Source organism: Microtus pennsylvanicus, chromosome 22, assembly GCF_037038515.1.
Source record: "Microtus pennsylvanicus isolate mMicPen1 chromosome 22, mMicPen1.hap1, whole genome shotgun sequence".
Classification (NCBI taxonomy): domain Eukaryota; kingdom Metazoa; phylum Chordata; class Mammalia; order Rodentia; family Cricetidae; genus Microtus; species Microtus pennsylvanicus.
Window position 1 is genome coordinate 10847422 of NC_134600.1, and position 25676 is coordinate 10873097.

At 37.1% G+C, this 25676-nt stretch overlaps 1 protein-coding gene across 3 annotated transcripts in view; it reads right to left on the reverse strand.

The window, feature by feature from the left end:
- Positions 1–1344: 1344 nt before the first annotated feature.
- The window catches only part of Gulp1 (GULP PTB domain containing engulfment adaptor 1), a 243316-nt gene continuing 218984 nt past the window's right edge, over positions 1345–25676 (reverse strand). For 2 of the 3 annotated variants that reach the window (XM_075956217.1, XM_075956218.1), the window contains exons 7-12: positions 22247–22363; positions 21971–21994; positions 21466–21558; positions 13839–13977; positions 9298–9392; positions 1345–3204 (exon numbers count right to left, since the gene is read on the reverse strand). In XM_075956217.1, coding sequence (XP_075812332.1) covers positions 3133–3204; positions 9298–9392; positions 13839–13977; positions 21466–21558; positions 21971–21994; positions 22247–22363 — 540 coding nt within the window. In that variant the 3' untranslated portion in view covers positions 1345–3132. The remainder of the gene's footprint in view (positions 3205–9297; positions 9393–13838; positions 13978–21465; positions 21559–21970; positions 21995–22246; positions 22364–25676) is intronic. The other variant, XM_075956219.1, reaches the window with a different exon arrangement.

Genomic DNA, 25676 nt, shown 5'->3' on the forward strand with positions numbered 1-25676 from the left:
CACAGAGTGTCCTTTAGGTGGAGTTTCAGATTTAGCTGTCAAAATTTAAAATGCTGTCTGAGACTCTACAAGTAATTTAACAGAGGCTGAAACCCAATACCATTAGTAAATATTGAAGTTGGAGCTATAGATGGAAATACTGGCACAGAAAAATAGTAGCAGCCAATATTTCTCAATTATGGAAATAACAAAAAGTAAAATGTAGCAGCCTTTAGAAAAGAAACATCGTAAAATTGTCAAAATGCCTACCTCAGTATTAATTTCCACTCCACGGTTAATGTTCTTTATTGTTTAACAAATAATAATTCTACGTTTTTGTGCACATCTGTCTGTGTGGTAGGGGCAAGTATACACGTGCAAACCATACATGCAGCAGTCAAGAGCACAGCTTGTGAGACTCAGCTCTTTCCTTCCAACAAGATCTAAATCAGGTCATCAGCCTAGGTGGCAAGACTAGAAATAAAGGAGAACAATCTTTATTGTTGGTCCTGATAAACCTCTCTTGGGATACCTGGCACCAGTAACCAGTGCAAGGTACTCATATTTTTAAATAGTTAAATGTGTATGCACCTAGGGAAGTAACTGGTTCATGTGATTTTTCTTTGACTAACACGAGTAGCCGATGCTAGACAATCATATTTAAACATAATCAAATGTATATGTTCTCAAGGAAGCGATTGGTTCATGTGATATTTTGATGTATACATTGTTTCTCATTTATTAATTCATTTATTTCTTTTATTTTCATTGGAAGTTAAAAATTCTGCCACCTTAATACTACATTAGCAAATTTCCTAGATATTTTCCTACCTATATTACATATGTAGGTAAGATAAAGTGGTGGTAAATGCATTTTGTTGAATGAATTGGTGCATAATTTAGTGTGCAAAGACAGTTTATATGAAACCCATGTGTCCTCAAATATTTAGCATTATGTTTGGAAGAGCAACAAATTATTCTTGACAGTATAGTTCGACAATCCTGTTATCAGGTCCACTTAGAAGATGGTCAGCCAACACACTCTAAAGGAACAATTGGCTTTGAAAAGTGATATTTATGTAATACAGTTATTGCATCAGATGCTTCTGGTAAAAGGAACCAAATCATGGCCTTTGCCATTATCAGCAACAAGTCCATGTTTGCACAACTGAGTGAGATTTATTCATAAAACTGAAACATGTGTGGGCTGAGAAAAATAGGTCAAAAGTTAAACTCACTCTCTCTTGCTCTCTCTCTTTCTCTCTCTCTCCCCCCAGTTCCAACTACTAAATACAAAAATTAAATATGTAGTTTTAGGATGTATTTTTAGATTATTAAATGAATATATCATACAGTTTAATTTATTTAAAATCTTTTATTCTCAACAAAATCAAACATATCATTGAGTTTACATAGAAATACAATTTCCAATCATGTCTTCATAAAAATTCACTGGTGAAGTACATGTTCATATTAATGACCAATTATGTACTACTTGATCATGCCATTAGCAGAACAGATCACCATTAAAAACTGATAAGTAACATATCTTAAATGTGCAAATATCATCTTAGTATTCTATCGTGTTACAGTTGATATTAAATGTTTGCTAAATATATACCTAGTACATAAAGCTTTTTAAAGAACAATAAAAATACAAACTCTATCTGTTTAAAAAAAAGCCATTTATATGGCTTCTAAATATCCTCATTATACAAATTCCAAAATACTATCTGACAAATAGAACAGCAAAAACTTCCTGATGAAATGCATACTACTCGCTAATTCAGGTTTGACTTGTCAGGTTTAACAGAACATAAATAGAAAGGCTCATCTACACCGTAGAGCATGGTGGTACAAATATAGTATTGCATAAGCATATTTGATTTCTGTTCCTAATGAAAAGGTACCTTTAATACCTGCATAAAACTCCATGAGTAGAAATCTACTTATTTTTGATCAATTTCCTACAACCAAGCCCATATTTTCATCACTTTATTTTCTTATATTGTGACTAACCAAATTAGAAATTTGACCGTATTTTTTTTCTGCACTATCACTGTTAGTATTTTACACCTTGGGCAAATATATTGGGAAGATATGTTTTCAAAGATCGGGGTTCATCAGCGTATCAGCATTAACACTATGGAATTTTATTGCTCATATTGGAGATGAAGCTGATGAGAAAGTTTTGTGAGAAACAGGTTCTGACTTTAACAGAGCAAAAATTAAATTTGTTAAATATTCTTAAAGTTAAATAGAATACCTCTCAGAAAATTTAAAATATCAAACTAATGTGGCATAGAGACATAAGGTCGGTAAGAGAAATACCACATCACAGGCAAAATAAAAATAGACAACAGGCAGGCATTGCATCTGTAGAAAGCAAAAACTTCATTTCTTAAAATACCACAGCAAATGATGGCCCAATGTTATACTAATATGACAACACACTAGAAATAAAATTTTTACTTTTTTCAGGGAAGCACTTTTTCCCACAATTGTCACTTTTGAGACAAAGTAAACATTTTTAGAATATAACGTAAATGACTGGTGTTATTATATAATAATTATTAATATTCTAAATATATTTGATATATACTATTAGAACTTATATTCTTATTTTAGAATTTGGTAAACTTGCAGTATAATTGCTAAACTTTTTGATTTTCATAATGAGATGAACATTTTAGATACAAAATGGCATCCATCTAATCACTAGTGGCCTGTTTATTGGCATCAAAATAGAACATGTATAGCTCAATACTGGTCTCTTGCTTCAGAAATTTGAAAAATATCAAGGTAGGCTTGAGGACTAGGATAATGAACTAATGCCTTTGAGAATGAGCATAAATTTCAAGGTGATGATTATTAGAACACAGACAAGGTAGATACTCAGTAAACTTCTCTCTCAATTACAAATTCACCCATACCACAGAAGGGAACATAAAAATCCAATATACATTACACTAGTTATACTTAAAATAAAAGATAAATCAACAGTGAATGAGGAAGCTTTTACTTCAATAGATTTAAAAACATTTAGATATTCAAAAATATATTGGCACAGATATAATAACTGTCTTGAAATAATGAATGATATAGATGTATATAAACAAACTAAGCGTAAGTCAGGATCATTCATTCTTGACGTCAGCACCTGCTGTCTAACGGGTCGAGACAAAATACCGTTCCTTCAAGAGTTAATCCCATTTTGAACCCCTCCTGTAAAGCAGAATAAAACGGTTAAAATTGTTAGTAGAAAGTAATGGCAAAAGAAAAATCGTCTCACCAAGCAAAAGAGACTATGAACAGAAATTAACTTCCATTATCTAAATAAATGCAAATTTTGGTTTATCAAATTCTTACACAGATGTAAAGAACTATGAGTTCTTTTATATTTAGTGACATTTTTGCTGTCTTAAGTATATATACTGAATGTGTATGAGAAACAGAAGAAAATACCAATGTAAGACATGAAGTAGTTCTACGATTTATCCATTTCTTTTGTATCAGACATTTTCAATATTCCATTTGACTCTAAGTTCTTTACTAGTTTTTTAAAAAAATGTGTGTGTGTGTGTGTGTGTGTGTGTGTGTGTGTGTGTGTGTGTGTGCACATATGTACCACAAAACCAGAAGAGGGCACTGCATCCCTGGAACCAGAGTTGATAGTTGTGAGGACATTCCAGGTCCTCTGGAAGAGCAGTCCATGCTCTTCACTGCTGAGCTGTTGGTCAAGCCCCTCTTCCGGGAAGGGTTCAAAGCTGCTTGACACTATTGACATTTTCTATCTGGCTACCACAGTCCACATGCTGGGTAAAACACTTTTGTAAGGGCAGTGTTGTAATCCAAACAGAATGCAATAGCACAGACCACCACACCATCTGAAAACTGCCCATCAGTTCTGCTTGGAAATTATTTTGAAATTATAACATAATTACACCATTTCTCCCTTCCCCTTTCTTCCTCCAATACCGCTCATATCTCCCTCCTTGCTCTCATTCAAATTCATGGCCTCTTTTTTATGATTGTTGATAGCTGTATCTCATATATGTGCAAATATATATGTATATTTACAGTATTGACAATACATATACATGACAATATATATTGACCACACACATATTATATAACAGTATTGACTTTGACTCCTGATTTCCTTGCATGCTTTAAAAGGTTAGATGTCATTTAATTATTGAATGTTAAAAGAAAATGTGTCAAAGTTTTGTGTATTTGAACTAAGGTACGGAGTTCAAAGTTAATGACAAAAGTGTTATGTCCTGCATATACTGTGTGGTCTGCCTGTCTGTCTGACAGTCTTTCCTTTTTTTAATTTTTAGCTTGATTTGGTTTGGTTTTTCAAGACAAAGGTTTCTCTGTGTAGCTGTAGAAACTCACTTTGTAGACCAAGCTGGCCTCAAAGTCAGAGATCTGCCTGTCTGTGCCTACCAAGTGTTAAGATTAAAAGCATGCACCATTATACCTGACTTCCTTTCTATTTTTCCAAGAAACAATTACATTGTAAGGTGTCTCTGCTCCTCCAGTCTTTCTCCAATATCATCTTGCCCCTAAATCTATGCACGCTGACTTACAAAGAGAAACATAGGTATGCACTAATCAGTGGAAAGAGAGGTCAGATTGTCGGTTTCCACGAGAGTCATCATGATAGTACCTGATTACTTTCATTTGCGATTATCATTTAGATAGATTTATACTTGGGCAAAGTAAACATTACCATATGCAGGAAAAAAGGGCTTTCAAAATATAAACACATATGTAGTCAATGCCCGGAGACCCCCTCATTATGTGTATTGTACACACACTACATGGCAATGTCAGTACTGAAAAGGTTTTCAAAACTTCTTCTCACCATTTAGATGAAAACTGTATTCAACAGGGTAGAAGTCAGAGCAGCTATTAATAATTTTAAAAAGCCTGTATCATAATAAGAACTATTGGCTATATGTGTATGTGTATCTATCAATAAAAATTAAATGGTTTTAAAAATGAGGACTGAAATATTACTCGCTGGTCTTTTTTTCAAATGCTTGGTTGCTATCTGAAGACCTATACACTGTCATCTTCTAGTACATTTTGAATAATGGATGATGATAAGTTGATGATAGATGACATATAGATAGCAGATAAGTAGCTGATATGATATGATAAAGAGACAATTCGATGGCCCACAATACATTCAATGTTTATCAATTCATTATAAAAGTTCACTAGTTATTATTTCCTGTTCCTGAAAAGGGAAGTAATCAGAGCTATCAGTACTGGAAAACTAGAAAGTCAAAACAAGAAGGAGAAATGCACATCACTCCCTCGTGAGAAAGTATTTTCTTGTGCACCACCTGCAGTCCTGACAGACTAATCTAACCATCAGCTGAGAGATCTTACAGGCTCACGGCTTTCTTATTTCTTAACCCCATCCAAACCTCCCTGGACATTTTCAGACTGCCCCACAACAGTTTCACGGTGTAATGAATCTTGAATCTTCTTCGTAAATCTCTAAGCCTCTGATTAAAAATGAGGTTTATTTATTTAGCACAATTATTCCTAGCTACCATCACAAATAATCACTCTATAATTAAAACATCAGTCATATTTTTATATGAAACCCTTTTGCTGAGCTGTATTTTCCTCTGTGAAACAGAGAGCAGTATTTCGTAGAAAGAGAACTCTATGAGTAAGTGTTCAGACACTGAAGTGAGTGCTTCATTTTCTGTTCTTACAGAGCGCTCAAGTTTCATGAGAGCAGAAACTTTCCTTCACAGAGTATGTTACCTATGATTTTCTATTCTGTTGTCTTTAAGTAAACTGACTTCCTACATTCTAGTTCTCATAAAACTAATTTATTCTGACTATGACACACTATTAGTCCTCATAGTTTCAATTTATTTCCATGACCTTACAATCATGAATAAGGCCAAGCGCATAATTTCATGCATAAAATTCAACATATTTATAATTATTTGTTCCTGTTTTAAATAACATAGAAAATATAAGTGTATACAGTAGTGTCAAATTACTCCCCAAAGAGATGCTGTTATAAACTAACCTTGGTCTAATAAGCATTAAACTGCTTGTTTCTCAATATTTTCATTCAATACGGTTTATTTAAAAAAATTGAATTTCCTGTTAAAATGACACTTGCAGACTTTTAAAATTATAGCATGTTTGCTTTGATTACACAGAACACATTCACAAGTGGGTTAGCCAACTGTGACCTTTTTGTGAGTGAGGGTTTATTATTCATATGAGGAGTGGCTAGTCTCCCAGTCATTCATTTGTTCCTGCAATTACATACATACATGTCAGTGCATGTGTATTCACTGGTTTGCATGCACATGTATGTTGATGCATATGAAATCTACGGACCAATTTTGGGCATCATTTCCCAGGAATGTCACCAACCTCCTTGAGATATTTGCATGGAAGAACTGCTTATATTTCATTTATACATAGGGTCCCCGATTTTTAAACAGGTGACTTGATATTTGTATATAACTCTTTTATTTATAGACTTGCCACTGTTCTTAAACATATTACATTGCCATATGCATATGTGTTTATGTATTCATGTGTGTGTTTGCATATTTATGAGTACACAGATGTATGTGTATGTGTAACTTGTGTGTTCATATACATGCATATACATTTATACACAGCCAAAGATCAAGCTTAGGTATTGTTTTCCAGGAATGTCTTCCATGTCCTTTGAAACAGGGTCTTTCACTGGCTTTGAACCTCCTGGTTAGGCGATGGCCAATAATCCCCATGAAACCACCTGCCTTTGTTTCCCTAGTGATGAGATTACCCCGCCTCTTTATGGGTTCTGAGACTAAGATTCTCACATCTGCATGGCTAGCATTTTACCAACTGAATTTTCCCTTCAACTCTGTAATTCATTACTATAATTCATTGAATATGTTTCTGGTTATTAACACTACCCTATTCCTTTGCCTAACAGAGATACATGTCATGAGGTTTAAATTATGTCAGATCAAACAACTACATAATTTATTTCAAATATATATTAAATTGCCCAACTATCTGAAATGACATGTGGTTTAACATTTATGCTTTAAATCTTACATGTTCAAAATATCCCTAGAGTTTCAAAGTTTGTACTGTAACTCTTAGGAATAATTTAGTTTTAATCCTCTGTAAAAAAAAAAAGAAGAAGAAAAAACCCAAGCAGTTAGCTAGGAGGCTTATTACTAGCACCCTATAGCGTTCATAGCCTAACATACTATAATCAGCCTTTTATATAGCGTGTAAAGATACAGCAGCTATATGTGTATATTAGATTAATTAGGATAGCTAAATTAATAACAAATTCATTGTAAAATCTAAATGAAAAAACGATTTTACTAAGTATAGTTAAAGTGGCCTAGCAAGTAAGTCGTGAACTAACAGAAACATAATGAGGTGAACAATGAAATGTTGACGGTCACTGAAAAATTAACCTGAAGATCTAAGTTATAAAACCTCTATTAACACATCCATATTAAACTTGCTTGCATAGTTATTAAGCAAAATATGTAAATACAAAAATTTTAACTCTTAAAAAGATTGTTATTTCTTTAAATGATGAAAATGAGATACCAACCATCTCTGGCGCTACCCACCACGAAAGCAGGAGAGTAAAAAAGACATCAAGAAAACATTAGAAACATCAAAATGCAAAGCATCACATTCCAGATTAATATTACCTGATGACCACATTGCTAAGACACGCCTGTATTTTCTCAAACTGGGTTGCTACAAACGTCCGAAGGCTTATCTTTTAAAACCTACTGAGGTTGTAAATTTAGTACTAAGAACAAAAGGTCGGCAGGAAAGTCTTCATGATCTGAAACACCCTGAGAAGAGTCATTTCTGCCCGTTCACAGGCTCGTGTTCTGCAAGCATTGTCCCAGATAGCTCAATTAGCATGGATGGCAACAAAGGAAAGTCATTAATTCCAGAGAGGATGCAGCGTTATGTCTCATTAGCCAGCCACATTTAAGTGAAATTTTCAAAGTAATTGAGATATAAAGGTGAGAATTCATTGTCATCAGACACAATGCAACGCACGTTGAGATAAACAGAAGTTTCATAGCGATCTTTCTTTCACCACAAAATGTTATATACATTTTATTTGATGAAGCTTCTTAATATAAACTTTGTTGATGTTAAGATGTTTCCTAATTACATAAAAATTGTATGACTCGGTCACTAATAATTTTTTCAGAGTGTTTAAAAAAAGATATGATTTAGTAAATTTTAAGGCTCCAAAATATTTTTTTTATGGAAGAGAGAATTATAACTGATTGCATTTTGGAAATTTTAATATATTCTTTGCAAACATCAAGGCATGCTTTCAATAATTCAGCCTTTTAAATGCAGGCATATAATTAAATCTAGAACAAAATGATTTGTATAAAATAATTAGAAAAATAAGGCAGGCAGCATGCCATTTATCTAAATGGAAGGATGTTTATATTTATTGTCTCAGGGCAAAGCATGTGTTTGCCAGTTTTAGAGCCCAGCTAGACTCTGATTTGGGGGTGGGGAAGCACAAGGAGCCGGTGGGTACACCAGGACAACAAGCAGAAACAATTCTACCTCCTCACATTAGTGTCCCAGCCTTCCAATCTCAGTCAGCTCCAAGAAACTGGTGCCTGGATTCTATTAATTATGACATCTGTACAATAATTATTTCATCCAAATGTAAAGGGAAAATATCAAGAGAAGTCTTCATTCTGATATAAAGATGACTGTTTTTTTTTTCTATCACCACCCAAGGTATGAAGCTTCAGAAACTAATTTCTTACAGCTTATAGAAAAATTTAGAAAGAGAAAAATAATCAATTTGACTCTATTTCTAAAGAAGTTGCCAATGGTGTTTGCCTTCTTAGTAGTCCAGGAGTCATGAGCAACCATTACAATGCTTCTTTTCTAAGATTTTCCTTCATTCAACCCCTTTGCAATTTTGAAATTTGAAACTATTAGGACTGAAACAAAATCTTACAATTTCATTTCAATGGCCTTTTAAGTTCTTGACTTAAAAAATTTATAATCCTGTCATTTTTGTATTAAAAAAATAAGCATCTTCTTTCTTTGCATATTGAATCATTCATAAAAAGAAAGAAAGTCTCAACATGTGTAATAGCCTTTAGGAGTAAGTGTAATTATTTTTAGTCTAACTGCTTTAAATAAGCCTTTAAAGCAACAACAAGGGATAGAGTTTTGGTACCAACATTTTCTTTGCTCCGGATTAAAAAGAAATAAACAATATTTTGTCCAATCTGTTATAATAGTCACCTGCATCTCATCTAATTTGGACTGAATATCTGGAGGGAAGTCCCCTGCTCCACAGTTAAATGGGTCAAAAGGTTCAGCTCCAAAAAGGTCCCGTTCTATAAAGAAGAAAACACTTAATAAGTGAGATGATCAAACATTGGTTGAGACACAACAAACCCAGGACTATAATTTAAAAGCTTTGTGCTTCTCTGTATGATCCCACAGTAGTTAGGAAGTATGGAAGCCTAGCAGGACAATTTGATCTTTGATGTGGGATTCCCCTCTTTCTGTTATGAATATGTTTTATTATCACTGGTTAATAAAGAAGCTGATTTGGCCTATGGCAGGGCAGAATATAGGACGGCAGAGAAACTAAACTGAATGCAGGGAGAAAGAAGGAGCAGTCAGTCAGATACCCTGTAGCTTCCAAAGGAGAAAAAAAACTGGAAACTTACTGGTAAGCCACAGCCTCATGGTGATACATAGATTGATTGAAAGAGGTTAATTTAAGATGTGAGAGCTAGCTAGAATAAAACTTGAGGGAGGTGGGAACTGGAATTGGTATATAAACTGAAAAATGACAGTTTTTCTTTTTTAAAAAAATAGTCATTAAAAATACATTGACTAATTGACATGTGCAATCTACTTTGCCAAGTTCCACACAGGAAACAAAAAGACTACATTGCTACCATGCACTGCACCATTCCTACTATGCACTGCATCATTCCTACCATGCACTGCATCATTCCTACCATGCACTGCATCATTCCTACCATGCACTGCATCATTCCTACCATGCACTGCACCATTCCTATCATGCACTGCATCATTCCTACCAGGCACTGCATCATTCCTACCATGCATTGCATCATTCCTACCATGCACTGCATCATTCCTACCATGCATTGCATCATGCCTACCATGCACTGCACCATTCCTACCATGCACTGCACCATTCCTACCATGCACTGCACCATTCCTACCATGCACTGCATCATTCCTACCATGCACTGCATCATGCCTGCCATGCACTGCATCATTCCTACCATGCACTGCATCATGCCTACGAGGCACTACATCATTCCTACCATGCACTGTATCATTCCTACCATGCACTGCATCATTCCTACCATGCACTGCACCATTCCTACCATGCACTGCACCATTCCTACCATGCACTGCATCATTCCTACCATGCACTGCATCATTCCTAACATGCACTGCACCATTCCTACCATGCACTGCATCATGCCTACCATGCACTGCATCATTCCTACCATGCACTGCACCATGCCTACCATGCACTGCACCGTTCCTACCATGCACTGCACCATTCCTACCATGCACTGCATCATTCTTACCATGTCCTACTTCATTCCTACCATGCACTGCACCATTCCTACCATGCACTGCATCATTCCTACCACGCACTGCACCATTCCTACCAGGCACTGCACCATTCCTACCATGCACTGCACCATTCCTACCATGCACTGCACCATTCCTACCATGCACTGCATCATTCCTACCATGCACTGCACCATTCCTACCATGCACTGCACCATTCCTACCATGCACTGCACCATTCCTACCATGCACTGCACCATTCCTACTGTGCACTGCATCATTCCTACTGTGCACTGCATCATTTCTATCATGCACTATAGGCTTCTGCCAACACTTTAGGACTACATGTGAAAGGCCTTAGTGCATAACAATTAATAAATTGGACCTCCTAACATTGAGAAGCTTTTTTGAGGCAAAGGACACAGTCAATAAAACAAAACAGCAGCCTATAGAATGGGAAAAGATCTTCACCAACCCCACAGCGGACACAGGTCTGATCTCCAAAATATATAAAGAACTCAAGTAACTAGATATTAAAATTCCAAATAATTCAATTTAAAAAAATGGGATTCCAATCTAAACAGAATTCTCAACAGAAGAATCTCAAATGGCTGAAAGACACTTAAGTAATTGTTGAACATTCTTAGCCATCAGAGAAATGCAAATCAAAATGACTCTGAGATTCCATCTTATACTTGTCAGAATGGCCAAAATCAAAACCACTGAGGATAGCTTATGCTGGAGAGAATAAGGAGAAAGGGGAACACTTCTGTATTGCTGGTAGAAGTGCAAACTTGTCCAGCAACTTGGGAAATCAGTATGGCTGTTTCTCAGAAAACTGGGAATCAATCTATCTCAATAATCCAACAATACCACTCTTAGGCATATACCCAAAGGATGCTCAATCATACCACAAGGTCATTTGCAGAACTATGTTCATATATGCATTATTCATAATAGCCAGAACCTGAAAACAACCTAGATGCCCCTCAACCAAAGAATGGGTAAAGAAAATGTAGTATATTTAAACAATGGAGTACTACTCAATCGTTAAAAAAAAAATGACTTCTTGAAATTTGCAGGGAAATAGATGGTACTAGAAAAAAACAATCTGAGTAAGGTAACCCAGACCACAAAGACAAATACAGTGTGTACTCACTCATAAGTGAATGTTAGATATAATGGATAACCAACTTATAGTACACAACCTCAGAGAAGCTGGGGAACAAGGAGAACCCTAAGAGAGATATACATGGATCCCTCAGGGAAGGAGACATAGACAAAATATTTTGAGGAAATTAGGAGTGGGGTGGGGAAAGGGGGAGGTAGAGGAGAAAAGGGGAGGGAGGAGTAGAAGAACAAGAGAGAACAGGATGGTTGAGATGGGGGAAGGACAGAGAGGGAGAGCAAGGAAGAGATTATCTTGATTGTGGGAGCCATTATGGGGCTAGTGTGAAACCTGAGACTGGAGAAATTCCCAAGAATCCACAAAGGTAATCCCAGCTAAGACTCTAAGCAAATAGTTGGAAGGCATCTGAACTGGCCATCCCTTATAATCAGATTTGTGTGATGTGGGAGTGATTTCTTATTAATAAAGAAACTGCCTAGACCCATTTGATAGGCCAACCCTTAGGTAGGCGGAGTAAACAGAATGGAATGCTGGGAGAAAGAAGCTGAGTCAAGGAGTCGCCATGGTTCTCCCACTCCAGACAGACGCAGGTTAAGATCATTCCTGGTAAGCCAGCTTGTGGGCTACACAGATTAATAGAAATGGGTTAGATCAATATGTAAAATCTAGCCAATAAGAAACTGAAACTAATGGGTCAGGCAGTGTTTAAAAGAATATAGTTTCCGTGTAATTATTTCGGGTAAAGCTAGCCGTTCAGGCGGCTGGGTGCGGGGACTCAGCCCGCCGCTTCTACTACTACATTTGTGACTGCCTTAAGTGTCATCATAGAACCTTCATACAACAACTGATGGAGGCAGATGCAGAAACCCACAGCTAAGACCTAGCTGGGTTTCTGGAGACCAGTCCAGGAGAGGGAGGAGCGATAATATGAGCAAAGTAGTCAAGACCATGATGGGGATATCCATAGAAACAGCTGACCAGAGCTAGTGGAAACTCTCTGACTCTGGATTGACAGCGGGCCAACCTGAATAGAACCAGACTATGCCCTCTGGATGTGGGTGACAGATGTGTGGTTGGGGTAGTCTTTGTGTTTATTGACAGTAGGACCAGGATTTATCCCTAGTGCTTGACCTGACTTTTTGGAGTCCATTCGTTTTTGGAGGGAGACCTTGCTCAGCCTAAATATAGAGGGGAGGGACTTGGTCCCACCTCAAATTGGTGTGTCAGATATTGTTACCTCCCCATGGGAAGTCTTACCCTCTCTGCAGAGTGGATGGAGGGTGGGATGGGGGGAAGGGGAGGGGGTGGGAGGAGGGGAGGGAGTGGGAGCAGGGTAGGTAGGTAAAAAAGAATAAAAAGAGTTTAAAAAAATAAATAAATTTGAAAAAGAAAGGTCTTAGTGCATACATAATAAGGTGGAATATGACACCGATTTTTTTAATATACGTGTGGTTTGAAGAGCTGATTCTTGGCTATTGGAATAACTCCTTCAGAGTCTGTGACAGGGCGTAGATCAGATAAAACCAGGAAAATAAATGCCTACTGGATGCTTTCTGATGTACCAAAGAGAGACTTCAGTGCTGTTTACAGATATGTAGAATATACATCAGAAAAAAATGTTTTTGAATATTTAATATATCAAAGACAATCCCCTTAAATAACAGTATACACAGAAAAATCATAAGATATACACTCTTTACATATTCTCCCACTAAGGACACAGCAAGGCCTTGTAAGAATATCTAAACTACTCTAGTAAGCATATTACAAATGAGTACATAATGACTCCTACTTATTTTGAAGAGTTATATTAAATAAATATAACTGCACAGTTAAACTTTTTATGTTTTAAGTAGACTTATATCAAAATCTTATTGTCCACATCAGGTTCAACTTGCAAATGGAGATGTATTTAGAATTTTTTTCAATTATAAAGTTAAATAGAATTAATCAAATTTGAAACCCATATAAAAGCATAATCCTTCAATAATTAAAGCCGTTGGCTCATTACGTTATTTTCACGAAATGTGACAGAGGGAAAACACACCCAAATAGCAAGAATATGAATATTTTTAAGAGCGCTTACGGATTTCAGCAGATCTGCTAGGTACTGGTGGGAGCTGTGTGCCATTGCGAGTAGGCGTGGGAGACTGGTGTGATATTGGGGAAAAGGGAACCATATCGAAGATGTCAGTGGAAGGAGATTTCACCGTGACACTGCCGGCCTGCAATGAAGATAGGAATCAGTGTGATTGCCCACGAATACTTAATACTGTACTGGGAATGTCACATATGTAAACCACACAAGCACAGTCCCGAGGGGAGTCAGATAACCTACCATTGTGTAAATGAAACGTGGTTATCTACAGTTTCTTGTGATTCAGACCAATACACCAAATGCTCACTTAGAACACAACAAAAACTTGTTCTCAATGTAAATAGCAACAGTAGTGTGGACACTGCTCAAGATTGATGGGCGAGGTGTGCTGGGCTTTTGTATACTTACAAACCTTTGTCAGCTCTGTCAGAAAATAGCAAATACCTTAGAAACTATTTGACAAGAAACGAAAGTTTTGAAATTGACATTGCATGAGGTTTTGAACAAAAACAGTTGACCATAAGAGACTTTCTTAATTGTAAATGTTAAAACTCAATTGACATTTTTGTATTCTGAAAGGTAGAACACATCAATTTGCAAGTACAGGAGCAAGTAATTGGTATTTATTGCAGTAATTTTTTCCTGAATAACTTCACATTTTCAATAACAACAACAACAAAACAACCCAGCAGCCTTATAAACAAATTAACAACCAACAATGTAATACTCAAATTCTCAAATTATACAATACAGATCAGGACTAGGAAAATATACAAAACTAAATATTAACATCCTCTGAAAATGTACTCAAAAATAATGTAAAATGGGAGAATCACCCATGTGCCAAGCTAACTAAAATATAGTATAATCTTCTATGGAGACTGTCATATCTGATTAAAGTATGAATTCTTTAGAGAGGAATATAACTGTTTACTCTTCTTATTAGACTGAAGAAAGATTGCCAAGAGTGGCTCATGTTGACAGTATAGTTCAGAATAAAAATCACAGGACACTGGTTGCATGTTGAGAAAAATGGGTTAGTTGTTCATCTAAAATGCGTGTTAATATATTTTTCTGCATAAAAATACCACTATTTGCCCTTCTTCAAAATTTTCCATTATACTCCTCACCCCTTCTACATTTGGGAATGTTGCTCTCCTAATCCTCTTCTGTCTTCCCTCACACCCAATATCTCTCCTTAAGGCATAAAAATGTTAAATCTTACCTGACACTAGAAAGCAGTAATATTGCTTCTCTGTGCTGATCCTACGCATATTCTCAGCTTCTAAACTCTGAGGGCTCTCTGCTTCAAACTCTGCTCAGCATAAACTTAAGAAAATAGAAATCCTATAAAGGCCCCAGGTCCCATCCCAACAATTCAAGGCACACCTTCTTTTAGCACTTCATAACGACGTGTTCTACAAGAACTCTTTTTAACTAGGGAATGGATAGCAAGTTTTCTGCTTAGTAAGTCACACAAGGTCTTGGATTGCTTTCTCACTGACTGGCCTGAGCAGACAGTGGTATTAGTGTTCCCACCAACAATCTGGAACCAGACAAGTTGACAGAAGAGACAGAAATGGAAGACATGCTTAGACAGAGATGGATCGTTGTTAGTGCTCCAGAAACAGGATGGGTGTCTCAGAAATGCATGTGGCACATGACCAGACACTCTGTGTGGCAGCCGAAGAGGAAAACAGAATGAGAAGCATGCTAAGGAGGAGCAAGGAGGCTCGGAGACAGTGAAAAGCATGAATGAAGATCATTTGGGAAAGAGTTTTGTGGAAATTTCAAAACCCTGCTGAAGATGAATATATGTATGAGTTCTCACTCTTCATTTTTAATTGAAATATTGTCATATACTCATAGTTTTAAACAGAATGTTGAAATCACCAGGTTTTCAGGAGAAGACAGTAGAGAAGAAACTGAGAAAGCCTGTGATGTGTTTTAGGGTCTCAGTGATGGGGCTGCTCACTAAGAGGAATAGTCATGATCATGGAAGGCATTCTGGTGAATAATTAGTGACCAGAGAATTTTCTAGTGTTAATATGCATTTTAGTAATCTTCCAGACTTTGTAAGTATGACTATAGCAATGTTTGCATTTTCACAGAAATAATGCCCAATAGGTTGTAAGATATAAAACTCTGTAAGCTTAGGAGCAAAGCTAAAATCTAAAACAGTGACTCCAGCTCTCTGCCCACCCTGAAAGTAAGGAGTTCCCCATGGTAAGACATTCTGGAGATGGAAAGGAAGTTAACAAGGACCTCATAGAAATTGGAGGTCATATAGCAGGCAAGTAGCATAGTAAACAGGGTCTGAGTATCAAGACTTTGGGAGTCACTCTTCTGTCATGGACACTTCCTGTCAAGAGCTGAGCTCTCTCCAGGTGTCAGATTCTATAGTTGCTAATTAACACAGACATCAAAGCTATAGTTGAGCCTTTATTCATTTACTATGATACTCTAGGCAAGAGGCTGGAAAGAGGGAGCCCTATTACATCAACACTCCATTGCATTTTCCCCCATAAGAGCCACTGAAAGGGTAGAGGTAAGGCATGACGTACTAGGTGATTGCTGAGGGAACCTAGACAAAAGATTCACCAAGGTTAACCTTCCGGTTTTCCTTTTTTTTTTTTTTTTTCTTTTTGTAAGAGACAGAGAAGTGCTAAATACAGAATCGGAGAGGGGAGAAGTGTGGCATGAAGAAATCTGGCAGCAACATTAAAGAGATGCCTTGACCAAGAGTGTCAGAGAGGGGCTTCTGTATCAAGACTTGAAATGCAGAGACCCATGAGCATATACCCAGCTGGGAAGGAGAGTGTATCACTCAATTCAAAACTGCCCCAGCTCTGCGGTGGTGGCATGTGGCATGGTGGGTGGATAGCCCTTTTTTCACCAGGGTCCAAATATTGACTCACTGTAAAATTCATCTTTACTGAACTTCTTCTTAATTTGTATTTTAAAAATTGATATACAGTAAAACCACTTACTCTCTTCCCCTCCTCCCTCCAATTCCTCCCATATATATTCCATAGAGTTCCCTCACTCCCTCCCAAACCCATGGCCTTTTTTTCTTTAATTGTTACTGTTACATATGTATATAAATGTATTAATACATAGGTACAACCTACTGATTTCATTTAGTGATATTTCTTTGTCTATGTTCTCATGGACAAGGACTGGATAACTCATTAGGGGGTTCATCCATGGGGAAGACTAATTTTTCCCCTCTCGGCACTTGTTAACTACTTAAGGTACATTTTTAACAATCCTTAAAAATAACAAACCCTCTAATTTGAAACTTATACCACCAGGGAAGTACCATGTCAGGCCCCCAGATCTAAAGTGGGTTTATAATTTCTTAATTATGAGACCTATTATCTTACATTTCATTTTAAAATATTTAAGTTAAATGCTTGTGACTAACCTAGCCACAAACCCTGAAAAGAAACCTGAGACAAAAGCTCAGTGCTGGGCACAGGGACTGCCCTGGGGAACTGGACAGAAAACACGCTTGCTTCCCATTCTATAGGCTTTGTCTCAGGATCATCTGGGTTCAGCCAACAATCCCAAAGCTGGGAAGTAGTCATCATTTTCTGCGGGCACCAAATGTTCTTTACCGATGTTCGTGTTTACACTTCGTGCCTCTGTTTAGAGACTCTCGTTTGCGTTATTGCGTAATTGAGAGTTTTCATAATGGGTTCTTGCCTAGCTTGAGTTCAAGAGCAATTGAGAAAGCACATTGTTTAACCACAACGCAATACACATTTTTAAGTTGTAATTGTCTTATCGAGTCTAATGAGTGGCTGCGCAGCAGATTATATATAAGTAGAATTTCGTCTAACTCCGGTGAATTGAAAGGGAGACATTTGCTTTACCCAGCAATAGACAGTCCAGTATTCCTGGAAACTATAATTTTATTCATTTAACTTTTGGGAACAACTTGATTTGGTTGAAAGCTTCTGTACGTAGTAAAGGAAAATGCAAGCACTCAGACACAGAAATCAGGAGGAAAAGTTTGACGTAACTTGGTGTACCCACATTTTATGAAGGGACAATCTCCTGAAAGTGTTTTCATGAGGCCAGAAGGGCAGAATAAACCCCCTTTCAAATATAAACATAAATGACATTGTCGTGCAGATATAATGAACGTAATTCAGCTTGCTTCTAGACAATTGGTCCCAAATGGCAGCAAAACAGCCTCTCATTGATTGCCAAACCACGAGAACACAGAACAAAGCAAAGTGGGGAGTCAAGGAACGGGAACTTCTCAGTGTATCTAAATGATACTTTTGCCTGGGGACCAATTTCTAAAACCAACCAAAGGTTTCCACAATCTCAGTGTATTAAGAAGATTCATATTATGGGTAATATCAAGGCCTATTTCATTTGTCAGAAAAGGAACCCGTGACTTAGACCACTGAGTGGGATTTAGGACCGTGAACATCCAGTGTTGGGATGGTCAGTACAGAGGTCATCTGGTTCGAGGGGATGCTGCACTCAGCACCAACATATTGAAAACTCTTTAAGTATACGATGACAATTTAATTATGCACATGAGATTCATCTTTATGAATGTATGTGGGATCCCTAATCAATTCTACTATTTCTTCAGCTACAATATAGACCACCACCTCTATTCCTTTAACCAAACTGCTACTACGTTTAACCATCTTGTAAGCACCCTCTATTTTATTCCTGAGTTACACATACACACACAAAAAAAAAAACCATAAAATGTACAGCATATACAGAATTTCAATTATAGAGCAGGCTTTTGGAACTCTGTGAAATATTCTTTCCTAGTGTGTACCTGAAGGTAACATTCAAGCTTCACAAGGACCGATGGAAGTTATTTCTAACTTAACAGAAATGGGTTAACTTGAAAGCATGGCAAATCACCAAATAAGAGATGCTTACATTTTCATTTGTATTTTAATTATTATAATCTGCCATTTTTCCAAGTCAATATCTTGACCCATTTCAAATCTTTAAAAATAGGTCTTCATATTAAAAAGTTGAAGGGAATATAAACCTATTTTTAACATTTTACTATTAGGAATGTGGGAAATTATTTTAACAGTGGTCAAGTAAATATGGCTAAATTTAGTACCTTGCCAGTTTATTTCACTGTTGTAGGAAAAAAATGGAAAATGAAAAGCAAAGACATTTGTTTGTTCATAATCTCATCAAAAAAAGAGCCTTGAAACCATCTACACACAAAGAACAAAACGGACTTAGTAGCTTGTTTTTATATATTTGTGAAAACATGTGTGTGTGTGTGTGTGTGTGTGTGTGTGTGTAAACACATATCTATGCAGCAATAATAATAAGTGAAAAAGAGGCTCTCACTTGGAGAGTAGGGAAATGGGTTGGTCTGAGTATCCATGGAAGAGTTGGGATGAGGGTACCTGGAAGAAGGTGGAAGGAGGGAGGGAAAAGGGAGAGAGATGTAATTCTATCTTTATTTAAAATGTACCGAAAATAAAGAACAAAAGAGGATAACAAAAGCCTGTAATGATAGATTTGTCATCATTCATAGTTTTAGCATTACTATCACTTAACTTCATCTAAAATTTAGAAATCTAGAATACTTTTGGATTGACACTTTCTTAGTAATGAAAACTTTTCTATGTTCTTTATCATACTCCCATCCTTTACTTACCGTCAAAATAACCATTGCATGCTCAAGAACACAGGTTCTCAAGCCATGGGACATGGCCCCTCTGGTGGTTGAACTACCCTTTAAACAGGGTCACATATCAGATATCATGTATATCAGATATTCACATTGCATTTCATAACAGTATCAAAATTACAATCATGAAATAGCAGCAAAATAATTTTATGGTTAAGGTCATCACAACATGAGGAACTGTAGTAAAGGGTCGCAACACTGGGGAGGCTGAGAACCACTGCTCCAGATCTCAGTAAGACGCTTAAACCCATGAGTATTGCTTAAATGAAACTTTGTCTTCTTTAACCAAGCTCTTACTGTATCTTACTTAAACCCCCCATGCTCAATTACAACTTCACCCTTGTCTTGATCTTTGCACAGTTACCCAGCATTAGTGTAGGACAGTGTCTGCCTTGAGACAAATTGACATGCTCTGTTAGGGTGGGAGCAGTTCTGAGAATGAGTTCCAAATTCATTTGATCCTCCCAAACCTTCACCTTCAATGAAATGGCCTTGAATTTCTGTCCTCGCAGGAAGGAAACAGTGAATATTCTTTGGGTTTGCATCAAAAATAATGACACACTTATTTTATCTTTTGAGGACCCAAAGACTGAACAAAGCATGCCTGATAAGTTCTAGAAACAACCACTCAAGACTCACTGGAAAAGCACCCTCCCTCATACTATGTGTTTTACAACAAAACTTAAAATAAGCATTTTAACATGGCTCAAAAGGGTGTGTGCTTCATTTTGCATATTTTTGGGTCAAAGCAGAAGACAAAGCCATTGTTCTGTATCTTGAGAAAAGAGAAGCAAGCCAAAACAAAACAACACAAAATCCTCGAGGGTTGGATAAAGCGAAGAATAAGAGTAAGAAGGATTGGGATAAGCCCAATAAGCCCACTAAGTATACTGTCTCCACTCAGGAGTCTGCCAACTCTTTGTGTTCAGCTGGAGCAGCAGACTGTTTCCAATGCTGGGCAATGGATAGACCAACTCTCTCAGTACAGAGGATGGAAAAACAAGAGTTTAAAGTAAACTGAAAAAACGATCAACTTCCAGGTTATGCTAGTTTGAAGCCCTAAGCCCAGTTCTCATAGAAGCATCCTTCTTCATGGTGATGAACTGATAAGCTATTATGATATTATTCTATAAAATGATATATAAATTATATATAAATACTTTATATATAAATTGTCAAAATCTTTCCAACAGTTTACTGGTCTCAATTGTGTTCAACTCCACGCACCCATGCTTTAAGGTAAACAGTGTGAATAAAATGCATTATAAAGATTATTAGTGGTACAGATTATTAAACAGGAAAATATTCAGTATTAACTACATCATTGCTAGAAAACAATATAGCTTTAAATTGCACCTCTCTCAAAAATAATTCCCTTGGCTGAAATCACTTAATAATGGTATCATCCCTGGTATTGGGGACAAGATTTAAAAATGGATCAGGTCAGACACAAATAATTTCACACCAGATGTTTGCATGATGTCTGAACCGAACCTGGACATTTCAGTGTCTGAAGCTACCACGTCTAGTACATGGTCTTGTTCTCAGTCTATTTCCTAAGGTGAAGCTCAGCACTGCCGGGCTAGCCTGCATGGACATTGTGACTCACCCCAGGAAGCAATAACCAACAGGAAAGAAGGACAGGACTTGCCACAAAGGGAGAAAGTATATTCACTCTTAAGATCAAAGTGAGGCTGAAATAATTTTAGGTAACAAGGGGTAACAAAAAGAGTAATGTGAAAAATAACCATGTTGTGAACTAACTACAAAATTTAAACGTGAAAAGGCACCCTGCTGAGCAGTCTTCATCTTAACCAGAGTTAGTTTTATTATTGATCACAGAATGATTTGAATCAAAGAAGGATTCTAGATCAGGAGGTGTTTGACATAGTACAATTACACTCTCAATGTACTTACTGGAGAGGATGATACTTGGCTTATTCTCAACCGGTTTTCTAAATCTTGGACTTTATTTTTAAGTTCCATATTTTCGGTTTCTAAATCTTGGATCTAAAAATCAAAAGATCATTGAATAATTTTCAGGATTATTTCTTTCTTGGAAAATATTGGCTGTTTTATCTCGGTTACCTTAGCAAAGAACATTTTATTTATAAAATTCATTTATATTTTATATTTATAAAATTCAAAAGTCTTTGGTGCACAAGGAGCATTACTTGCCACAGTTCGGCAAATATCAGAAGATCCAAGGCCACTAGGATGATAATAAATTTAAAAAAATATTGTGTGTGAAAATTTTATGTTTCTAATATTTATTTCTGTGTTTACTTGTTGAGAGGTGCAGGTTATACCCATCTTGGGGTATAGAACCACAAGACAGAAAAGCTGCCTGTGAACATGGGAGGGTGGAGATGGGGCATAATTGAATTACGAAGGAATCCGAGCTGCATGGGAATCCACTTACCCAGCATCTGCTGCCTCTGCTGCTCTGATCCCCATGAGAAGCATCAGGAAGTGAAGCAAAGTCACATGAGAACACTAAGTTCTTGTGGGAATTCAATATAAAACAGTTAAAGACTGTGCAGAGGCCCCGGGATGAAGAGTTATAGGAATATGTTGTGAGCAGCGCCCACCGTGTAAGGGACAATAAATGGCAGGCCTTCTCTGTTTGTTCGACCATACACAAATTTCCCTGTACACACACCAGACAAATGAGAAGCAAGAAGTTTAGGTTACTCACTCTCTTCTGCATCCCAGCAATCTGCTTTCTTGTTTCCACATCTTTCCCTCCAGATTCTAGAAATTTCCTGTATGCCAGATCAAATGCTTGACCAATTGTTAATGTTATTTCTTCAGCCTTTGAAAAAAAGCCATACAATGAAGATCTGCATATTAGTAACAATTAATCAAGGCATTATTTACTCTACCCCCAAACCAACCAACCAACCAACCAACAAAAAACTGGAGCTCTTCAGAGACATGAGTTGATAGTATTCAGGGCTGGCATAAAGATCTGATGTCCCTCAGACTCAAGAGCAAAATCAAGTGAAGAGAAAGGAGGCCACCAAAGAGCAGCAATTGGAGTTAGAAAGCCCTGTGAGCTGCTTTTGCAGACTCCCCTCTGTTTAACTGAAGAGCTTTCTGCAGCTGTTTTCTTGCTTCCTTAAATACCTAGTACCAGTTAAAGGCAAGCATCAAATTGAGTGGTTTCTCCTGCTGTCTTGTTACTGCTACCTTTTTCTAATGAGAAGGAGTTTTAAACTCTGGGCAGGTAGCATGAACGAAGTCACCAGGGGTAGGGGCAGTCCCTGGACAATTCCAGGGAAGACCTCTCTAGAAGGAGCAGCTAGGTCCAGCTGGTTCATTGCTCCTCACATAACTGAGCAGTTTCAGACAGGGTCAGATCTTAAATACAGGCGATGAGGGCAGAGATGTGGAATTTTATATGAGAGCCTCTAATTTTCAGTGATGATCACAATTCGCAGTTTTGTAAGATGGTGATAACACAACAAAGTAGACCTGACATTGGCATTGGATCTGGTATATATTGTATCAAGAAGAAAGATGATGATAACATAACTTATCAAAGGGCAGCTGTCATCTGAATTGGAACTGGTATATGTTCTATCAGAAAGAGACAGCTGCAGACACCCCAAGTCACTACCTCATTCCTCCTTCACCTGAGTCTTCAGAGTTTCATGACATTTGCATAAAGAACTCACAAAATATTTATTTACTTAATTAAGTAGGAGTTTAGAAGGCACTAAATGATTCAATGTACAGATAAATGTTATAATAAAAGCAATGTGCCTGTTTTTAATGATAGGACAATGGTGGTAGCTTTAAGTATTGAAAATATCCCCTGTAACAAATCAGCATTGTAATACTTTTTAGGTACTCTAAGCTACCTAAAACATTTTCTAAAAATTTAGATATTTAATTGACACTGTCATGTCATTAAAGTAGATCTTTGCTATCTAAAATAAAAATGAAAAATGTAGGCTGTTTCAAAAATTAAAACAGAATATGACTATAAGAAATCATTATAAATGTTCCCACTGTAGACATATTGGGTAGAGAGGATTCCTCCTATATTAATGATGCATGTATGTCTTGACAATACCCCAGTTTTCTACAAAGAATCAGTGGAAATTATATAAATGTAAAATTTTAATAGCATAGTATGCTTTAACCAGGAAAAGGAACTGCATTCCGTTGTATTGTAGAATAGGCCTTCATCTGAATTCGAAACAGAAAATGTGGGGGGTTTGTTTTGATGTTTTGAAGTAGAGTAACACTGTGGTTCCCTGGCTGGCCTGTAATTCACTTTGCGGACAAGATTGGCTTTGAACTCATAGAGATCTGACTACTTCTGCCTCCTAAGTGCTGGAACAAAAGGTGTGTGCAACCACTCACATTCTATCTCTGCTTGGCTTTGCAGTTCTGTGGTCATCAGTGACTCTCTATAGCATTTATTTATTTAAAGGAAGAGAAATGTTGGGCTTGAAATGGGCCATCACTTTTCTTGTGATTGTTTTTCTTGTGGCATATTTGTGCACTCTGAAGATGTATTGTTGTGACTGGTGTAGTAAAAACCTGAATGGCCAACAGCTAGGCAGGGAGGATAGATGGGATTTTCAGGGAGAGAAAGGAAGAGGAAGAGGAATCTAGGCATGTGAATTATGCCAGTGATATGCCAATGAGACATGGGGAAAGTTGGACATACAGAATGAAGAAAAAGATAAAAAGTCACATGGTAAAATGTAGATTAATAGAAATGAGTCAGTTTAAGTTATAAACGCTAGTGGAACAAGCCTGTGCTAAGTCTGAGCTTTCATAATTAATAAGTCTCCGTGACATTATTTGGGAGCCTGCTAGCAGAACAGAAGGAGACTGGTTACATTTCTTAGATTTACCTTAAATTGCAAGAATTTCCATAGAGAGGTTCTGGTAACACTGTGTCCTGCTCTTCCTAATGGTACTATATCTCAAAACTACAGCACAAATCACAGCTAGAATATAGATAATATGGCCAAAGCACAGAAAATTTCATAACCATCCTTCACTTTGCTGTAGAGACATTCATTTCTCAATCTGTTCTCAGCTCTTCCTCATAACACTAGGAAACATCAATTAGTTTTGTGTCTATGATTTTGCCTGTGAGGGAGTACTAAAGATGTAGAATCATGGAACACTATGTCCAGGGACTGGCCCTTTCCCTTGTCTGCAGAATCATCAGGATGCTTTATGCATTGACAGCTCACTCCTTTCCATTGCTAAATAGGGTTCTGAGGTTTAAGTGTATAAAAGACTGACTATTCACCCACTTTTTAGGGTGACTGTAGTTTGGGACTGTTAGTAACTAGGAATTCATGCAAACAAACACATATGTGTGCCCTTTGGTAAATATTATCAGGTTTGTGTTCTGTGAATATTTTAAGCTTTGATTTCTGTGTGGTGAGTTTCTAAGCCGTTCATGCAAGAGTTGGATGTTGCTTCTTAACAGACTCACAAACTGTTTACCCTGAGTGGCTTTAGCATTTAGTGTTCCCAGCAGCTCCACATGAGTCATGCCTTTTCCACATCCTCAGCAGTGTTGGGAGGCTTTGTTGTAATCTTTCGGGGAGCTGTGGGATAATGTCTCAGTTTGAGTTTTCAACTGCATTTTCCTAACAAATGCTACCACGGATGTCTTTCCTGTGCATCTTTCTCATCTATATGACATCCTTGTCAATGAAATGTGATTTTTTGCCCATTCTCTAGCTTCATAGACTTTATACTGCAGGTCACTGAGGGTTCTTGACATGAGTCCTGTCTCCTCTGAGGTTTCCAAACAACTTTTCCTGGGCTTAGCTAGTTTTGTCATCTCTGTAAGAGTCTTTTGCACAATAGCAACCTTCACATTAGCCTACAGAAGACAATGGATGAGCCAATACCCATCAGCTGCTCTCAGTCCATTGCTATGGTGGCTTTTTTCTTCCAGGCATCTGGCAGCTACATGGAGTGACTTTATTTAAGCAATTTAAATATCCATGAACATTTGACTTTGGGATTTTGAAGGGGGAGTCAAATCTGTTTTCCGCAGCAACTCTAAGATGTGGCGGAGCACTGTGTACACTACAGTGACTTCCAGAAAAACTGAAAACCTGAATTTGTCATTTCTATTGCTT